Below are 8,525 nucleotides of genomic sequence, written 5' to 3'. Positions count from 1 at the left end.
AAGCACATTGATTTCCCGATACTAGGTAATGCAAAATTGAATGCCCCACTTTTCTTAGAACATCGCCCTGGGGGAAAAAATGCATTTTCGAATGTGAAAATGGTAGTTTTACTGATTATTTTTTCGATTACTATACATTACATTTTCCCAGTACATACCGTCGCACATATGGGTATTTGAACGATTTAGGCGGCCCAAAACAAATTTGACAAAACTTTTAAAAGAAACAAAATTACAAAATTAGTCAAATTCAATAAAGAATATTCCAAATAACATTTCCCAGTCCCCCTCACTTTTTTAACTTGCACAGCGACCGCTCACCGTTGACCGGAAACAGAATATTCTAACGCTGCATATAAATAAATTTTCGCTCTCTACAAAGATCGATGGTTTTAAGTTAATATTTTAATTTCTGCATTGTATTCTTAAAAAGTAGCGATGGATCCGCATACAGGAGGTAATAATGCATTTAAGTGTTAATTTTTTTTAATCATTTTATTAAGAAAAAGTTCAATTTAAATGTAACGAAAATAGCGGCTTTCGACAGTATTTCTTTTTTAATTATTATTGAATATTAAAGAATTTGTTGTATACCTGGGAGAAATTGCGTTATTATTCTTTGTTCAATTGAAAGCCTGGAAATTGTGGCTAATGTAGTGTGAAAAGATTGCCCGCAGAAAATGGCAGATAGGTGGTATTTATTTACTTAGAAAATGTATTAAAGAAAAATCTAAAAACGCAACTAGATNAAATGTAACGAAAATAGCGGCTTTCGACAGTATTTCTTTTTTAATTATTATTGAATATTAAAGAATTTGTTGTATACCTGGGAGAAATTGCGTTATTATTCTTTGTTCAATTGAAAGCCTGGAAATTGTGGCTAATGTAGTGTGAAAAGATTGCCCGCAGAAAATGGCAGATAGGTGGTATTTATTTACTTAGAAAATGTATTAAAGAAAAATCTAAAAACGCAACTAGATTATAGTAACACTACTTTAGATCTATTTTAACACTAAAATTCAACTTTTTACATGAATCCAAAAAAATAATAGTTTTCGAGATATGAGCAAAAGTCACGTTTTCTCTCTTTCTTTCGGTCCTGTCGCTGGAAACCTGCGGGAATGTAAGGCGAACCCAATTATGTTATGTATTTCGAAATAAGCATTTGTTTTCCTTTGCATTGGTGTTATATAAGTGATGATTAAAGAAATAGTTTTGGGTATACAAGCTTTTAAATTTAGATAAATCTACGATATTGCAGTAAATATTGTACCCAATTGTTGAAAATTGGTATGCGAAGTAAAATTTTAGAACAAATTAGGATTATTATGAAATTTTTAAAAAATGGGATTGGCCCCGCCCACTTATGATGAAATGCTGCATCTCAGTATCCGCTTCACCAATCCGTACCAAACTCGGTATGGGCCTTGTTTAGGCAATATTTGCTAGAAATCCTTGAAATCGGGCGATAACCACGCCGACTTTCCATATAACGGTAATTTACACGCTGTTTGCTGTCAGTACGGTACTGATAAAAGAAATCTCCATAACATTCAAATACTTCCAAAGATTTGCTGTACGAAAACCATGCATTTATGGTTGGAATACCGGAACCTTTTCCAATAACTCCGATTTTTTATATTTGTATTTGATATATTTAATATACATAACTCCACAAGTTCCGACATTCTACCAAGAAACTTCAAGCGATATGAAGTATGAGAAACTAAATTTGTACTGGAGGTGCTACGTCCTCTTTTCTAATAACCCTAATCTTCTTGATTGAGTGTGCAATTGGTTTTATATACCCCAATGCAGCATAAGAAAACAAATTTCATGGTAGTTGACATGCCTCCTATTCTTATATCTTCAAACTAATTCCAGTACTCTACCACAAATACCTCTTGAGATGTTCAGTATTCAAAATTCAATTTGTATGGGAAGTGCCACGCCCCATTTTCTAATAACTTTCATTTTTCTCCATGATGGGATTGATTTCACATACATATCTTCATACCAAGCTGAAGTTTTCTAGCAAAAATATTTGAAGGAATATGCAATATCATAATATCAGGTAGTATGGGAGATGCGACGAAAATTTTACAAAAACCCGCGTTTTACTCAGTGAGTATGGAATTGATTTCACATATTAATATACATATATCCAGCGCTCTTCTACAAATTCTCCCACAGAAATTTATGCAGCGTGAAAATTCTAATTTGATTTCCCTTGTTTTATTAAAAGTATTGTGAGTCCTTGGCCATTCTTGGGTAGTCTACAGTATACAGTGTATTTAACGTTCTCTGAAAACGCCTTCCAGTAAAAACCAGTTAAATTAGTACTAGATACTGCGTACGCGAACAGGGCTTATATCAAAAGGCAGTTGGCAATACTAATTTTGACATTTGGTGGTTGTCAATGAATTTTCAAAGGCCAAAGCAGCAGAGCAGTAGCAGAGGAAAAATCTAATATTTTAGTCGCGTAGAAATAAATTAATTAATTAATTGGCATGATTCAAACACATCACAAGCAAATTTAAATAACATAGAACCTAAATATCAGCAACCACATTATTTAATTACAAAAAATAATCAATATTGGAAAGTAGAAGTCGAACTTTAGCAATGAGAAGCAAAACAACACCCACAACGCCTCAGACGTCGCAGCAGTAATCGATGGCTTGCGATCTGACGCAAAAGTCGTAAGTTTTCAATGACGTTTTTAAACAAAACAAACAGTATAAAAAGTGCTAAAAATAGCAGCGAATAAAACAACAAAAATTGGTAGAAAACGCTATACTCGTAGATAGAATTGGGAACAATTAGTGTTAGAAAAGATGAACAGTGATCCGACGATGACTTCAACGTCTACGTCGACAACGCTATCGTCGTTAAATAGTATCCCTACTATATCGGCAGCAGTGTCTAGTACAGGACTAATTGGAAGTGGTGCCGCCGAAGGTGATGTAAGAGATGGAGAGAAGCCCGTCAATACAATTGAAGTTGTTCAACGGAAATTTAAGGACAATGAAAAAGTTTTATCGGTAATTTGATAATTAGTTAAGTTATTCCCGTAAATATTGTAATTATTGATTTTTTCAGATTTTCGAAGCCTATCAAATTATTGGCCAGGAACATCGCAGTCGATTGTTGGCGTTAGTGGTTTCAGTGGCGGGTGGAACGTATGCAGTTTTTTCATTGGCAACTGCACGATTACCCCCACGCAATGTCAACGACTTATCTATTGATAAGGTTTTCGCATTAAACGAGAGCTTTCAATTCGGAAGCGGTAATTTTTAGTCGATATATTGTTCCCCCTTATTAATTATTAAACTAATACATACTCATTAATTATTAATTTTCAGATAAAAAAGGTTCAATATCACAATTGCAATTTGATATCAGCACGGCAGATGAATCGGCCGTGAAATATTTCTATTACCCGATCATATCAACAGACGGCGCTTCAGATTTCGAAACGTTCCATGCACAAGTCGTATCAGCGAAATTTTCTATGACACACTCGACGATGACCACGGATTCGGTATTAAGTTATAGTTGGCTCAATGATTATCGACAGATTGGCGAAGTGAAACAAGAGCTGAAACGACGCGAGAACGAGTACATTGTCTTTAAAGACTATATGTAGGTGTTCATGTTTACGTATAGTAGAAATCAAATGTAATGCGTTATATTTATATATATTTTTTTTTTTTTCAGAGTTTACTGCGCCACTTGGAATGTTAATAATAAACCGTATAGCGAATGTCCATTACAATTGTGGCTATCAAATGGTGATGTATCGGCGGACATATATGCAATTGGTCTGCAGGAACTAGATACGTCAGCAAAAGCCACAGCATTCGGTGAAAATCGTCCTGACCCACTATGGATGTAAGGAAAACAAATGTTTTTATTTTTTTAGAACTTTATTATACTGCTTTCCAGAAATAAAATGCTCTCAAGTCTACACAAGGATGGCGAATATGAAGAGTTAACTAGTGTGCGCCTAGTGGGTATGATGCTAACTATTATCATACGTAAGCAATTGCGGCCATATATTGCTCGTTGTCGTGTTAAAACTGTTGCTCGCGGAGTTTTCAATACGCTTGGCAATAAAGGCGGTGTTGCGGTCAGCATTCAGCTGAACGAAGGCAATATCTGCTTTGTGAACTCCCATTTAGCTGCACATATGGGTTTTGTTGAGGCACGCAATGAAGACTATGCGGGTATTGTACGTGGTTTAGTTTTCGACGACGAATTAAAACGCACCATAAATGATCATGAGTGAGTGAAAGGATTGTTGTATATTCGATACTATTTATATGGCGTATAAATTAATTCATAATTTTCAGTCATATATTTTGGGTTGGAGACTTAAACTACCGTATTGAGGAACCACCTGGTTTGCAACTGCCATGCAATCGTGCTTCCCAAACGCTTACGATGTACTTATGAAATATGATCAATTACGTGTTGAGATGGGTAAAGGTAACTGTTTCGATGGCTACTCTGAAGGGCCAATCAAATTTCGACCCTCTTATAAATATGATATAGGTACAGATAATTTTGATAGCAGGTAGACTACTTTATTACATAGGGTTATCTAATTTCTAAGTCATATTTATCTCCCTATTACAATAGTGAGAAACAAAGGGCACCGGCTTTCTGTGATCGCGTGCTCTGGAAAGGGGTACGAATTGAGCAATTAGCTTACAACAGCATAATGGAAATACGTAAGAGTGATCACAAGCCCGTTTATGCCATATTTCGTGTAAAGATTAAAAATAAAGATGAGAAACGTTACAAGCGGGTACACGAAGAGGTATTGAAGTTGGTCGATAAACGTGAAAATGAAAATCAACCACAGATAATGGTCGATAAGACCGTTATTGATTTTGGCGTTGTTCGTTTCAATGAACTAGCAGTGTGTGACTTTACTGTGTCGAATAACTGTCCGATGCCGGTTGAATTTATGTTCAAAGTCAAGGACCCGCCCCTTAATGACATTTGCGAAAAGTGGTTGCAAGTAGAGCCGCGTGCCGAATTGCTCATGACCGATAGCACCAAACGTATACGAGTAAATTACTTGCCGATGTGCGCTCCATTACGGATTGTTGAAAAAAATACGAACTACTAATTGGAAATTCGATTTTGACATTTTGATTTTGCATGTAAAAAATGGGCCAGACATTTTTCTTACGGTAACGGGTGAATACAAGCCGAGTTGTTTTGGACTTTCAGTAGAAACACTTTGCCGCACCGAACGACCGCTAAGCGACTACACGCAAGCTCAGATTAAGGAATTGGTGAGTGGCAATAATTCCGGGCGGGGAAGCTATTTATTTTCTTTACATAATCAAATTCTTTTAATAGATGAACGATGATTCACCAGAATTCCGTGTAACAATGCCACGCGAATTCTTTTTTCTCATCGACTATCTACACAAACAGGGTGACAAAGTGGAGGGTGCTTTTGCGACATTGGAGTACAAGCATGTACGTAGCTCTCAATTTAATGTTATACGTGATTGGCTGGACACTTGGTCAACTGCCGAGTTTCGTAAGTAGCAGATTGAATGTCAGTGTTACGCGCATTTTTATCAACCAAAAATTTTTTCTGAAAACTCGCACAGCTGGTACCCCACAAGCCGCTGCTGAGGCCCTATTAATGCTCTTGGACTTGCCAGAAATGCCATTGCTAGACCCATTTGTTGAAGATCTGCTGCAAACGAATACGACTGCTGAGGCAATGGAGTTAATAGCATTGCTAAGCTCGCCGCGTCGCAATGTATTCGTGCATTTGTGCATGTTTCTACGCCAAGGCATAGAGCGAGAGTACTATAATTTGCAACAAGTTGGTATGTACATACACGCACCTAAAGTTAACACAAAGATATACAATTTTCATATTTCCCACAGCTAGCGTATTCGGACGCGTATTGTTGCGCAGCACTACTCACGGTGGACGAGATATTTATCGTGAGACGCGCTGCCGCGATTTCATGCATCGTTTCGTCAGCAGCGATGTGGGTGGCACGCTGTCAGCAGGTGTTATCGGCGTAATTAGTGGTGTCGACGGAAGCGCTGGTGCTGAAGGCGCTGGCGGGGGCGCCAGTGGGGATGGAAATGCCGTTGATCGCGTTAATGCACTCGATTCCACTTAAATACATACTGTTTGAGCTCCTGTGTCTTTGTGTTTATAATTTGCAATAGTTCAACGTGAGCAATTTTCGCAATGCTATTATTCTCATTTTTTAGCTTACATAACTTAACATTTAAAATAAGCTTGTGATTTGTGTTTGAATATATATGTATGTATGTATACTTGTTTATATGCATGCAAAAAAGCTTCCAGCAACATGATATGTTTGCTGTCTACTTATGTACACATTAGCATAACTCGTGCATCTTTTTTAAGGTTTTACTATATGTTAGCTTCTTACTCCGATAAGAGTGCATTAACGACTTAATATGCATACCTACACTCTTATGTTTCATAAACTACTTAATGTTCTGCATTTTAAACAATTAGGTAAGAGCTGGAGCTGGAGCTGTTAACGAATTTTCACACAAGTAACAAATCTAAAATATAAAATTATTGTAGATCCTTTATGTAATTTCTAAACCACATCTAGTGCAAAGCATTTATGTAAAAGAAATTGTCGAATCACAGCATCCCCTGCGCTTATAAAATCAAAAATCCCTAGAATTAATCGATTTATATTGAACATATTGAGTCCTAACCGTCAGAAAAATATCGCATACTTTTTTCGGCGGTTAGGGCTCGATATAGTGAAGAATACTTTTTACTTTGGTAGTACTCGGCTCGCCATCACATTATTTACATACTTAAAATTATTTGCTTTAGTTGAATATGTACATTCTCTAAAGTGGCGTTGGAAAAGGGATTCATTTTTACTGCATTGAATTGCAGCTTGTTGCATTTGTTTCCATATTTTGCAGTAGAGAAATTGAATCAGTAAAAGCAAAAATATGTAGAGAAATCAAACCATAGCATAGCGAAGCATCTATGAATAAATTTATTTCATAGTATTCAATTTAGTCATAAGTTGATAATAGTTAATTGTCGATGTATTAATACTGTCATAAAGTTGTGCAAGTGAAATTATTAAAAAGTGCAAAGTACCCAATAAACGTCTATTAAAAGATAGAGCCTTGTTTTTTCATTGATGATTTTTATGAAGATGTGAAGGATATTTCTCCTACATTTGGTAAAGGCCCACTCAGGTGGAGGGGCATATAGTATGTAGTACGTTCACACAGGAAACGATGCTGTGCGGAGCTGAGTGATTTCTTGAAAAAGCCATTTAACAGTATTGAAGGGCTGGAACTCTCCGATGTATATTCAGATATCCGCATACAATTTGCGTCCAAGGGGAGAGAGGAGAAGAGAGATATTGACGGTGAAGTTCGTTGCTATGGAGTGATCGGATCGTGAGTAGACAGCCGATTCAAAAAGGCCCTATCTCAGCACATTTGCAATGTATCTTCAGCTGAGATAGGGCGTTCTTTAACCAAATTCTGAGATAGAGTGTTTTTCAATAAAACTCTGAAATAAGACGTTCTTCAATCAAAAAAGGGGCATGCTTCGTGCATTTTCAAATATTTCATCTTATCTGTCAAAGCGATTAGCTTAAGATCCTCCCGGCTAAGTCCAAAGAGTCTTTCGGAGTTTCTCTTAAAAGGAGCTATGAATCTCTTTGATTGTCTCATTCCCTTTGTCTTCCGCCAGCGGGCAGCAATGTGAAGTTCTTCCTAGGTCCTAAACAGTTCTTAAGTGTGTATATTTGCGCGACAATCAGTCCTTTTGTAGCCTTTCAACCCTTCATGTACCGGAACCCACCACAACGTTACGCTATTGTGGGCTCCCAGATTGTTCAGAAGAGTATTACAGCTGTCCAAAAGCCTTGATGCCTTTTAAAAAGAGTCCAGAGCCTTTAAAGCTGCTTGAATATCCGACATAATATTTATTCTGGCCACATTTGGCTTCTGCGAAGACATTCGCGAGCACAAACTTCGATTGCGAGGATTTTCGCCTGTAATATTTTTGGATATATGCCCATTGGCAGACTTTTATGGAGTCGTGGTACGCATATCCAGTACTCCCGTCGTCTAGCTTCGATCCGTCGACATACCACACTTAGGACCCTTTATCAATCATAGTGATTATCGCTCCACAGAAATCCCTTTCAGGAATTCTGACCTGGTAGGGTTTGTAGAAGGTTAATTTCGGTAGCATGATGTCACCAGCTACCCAGCAGGATATCACCCTGATATAGCTGTGCTCCTCAGAGGTGTAAATTGCATGGTAGTGGACTTCAACATTCAAGCCTGTCAACTGAACATAGGGGAATGCTCCTGGATGCCCCGACTAATATTATAGGTGGCTGCAGCAGTTCTCCCGACATACAAATTTTTAGCGCTGGTCTGATAAACAGCGACTTATTAACGCTTAGGTAAGAGCTGGAGCTGGAGCTGTTAACGAATTTTCACACAAGTAA

At 37.4% G+C, this 8,525-nt stretch overlaps 1 protein-coding gene across 1 annotated transcript; it reads left to right on the top strand.

The window, feature by feature from the left end:
* The first annotated feature begins 2,758 nt into the window (after positions 1 to 2,758).
* LOC108380782 (type II inositol 1,4,5-trisphosphate 5-phosphatase-like) lies at positions 2,759 to 7,216 on the top strand. Its single transcript, XM_017637180.1, is given in 12 exon segments — positions 2,759 to 3,044; positions 3,103 to 3,289; positions 3,366 to 3,645; positions 3,721 to 3,894; positions 3,949 to 4,287; positions 4,356 to 4,432; positions 4,435 to 4,579; positions 4,645 to 5,082; positions 5,084 to 5,309; positions 5,377 to 5,563; positions 5,637 to 5,861; positions 5,923 to 7,216. Coding segments are annotated over 12 exon segments (2,730 nt in total). The 5' UTR covers positions 2,759 to 2,837; the 3' UTR covers positions 6,168 to 7,216.
* Positions 7,217 to 8,525: the final 1,309 nt, after the last annotated feature.

Source organism: Rhagoletis zephyria, unplaced genomic scaffold (genome assembly GCF_001687245.7).
Source record: "Rhagoletis zephyria isolate East Lansing unplaced genomic scaffold, Rhagoletis_zephyria_1.1 Rzeph_scaffold_20343, whole genome shotgun sequence".
Taxonomy (NCBI): domain Eukaryota; kingdom Metazoa; phylum Arthropoda; class Insecta; order Diptera; family Tephritidae; genus Rhagoletis; species Rhagoletis zephyria.
This window is presented reverse-complemented; position numbering and strand designations above follow the sequence as displayed.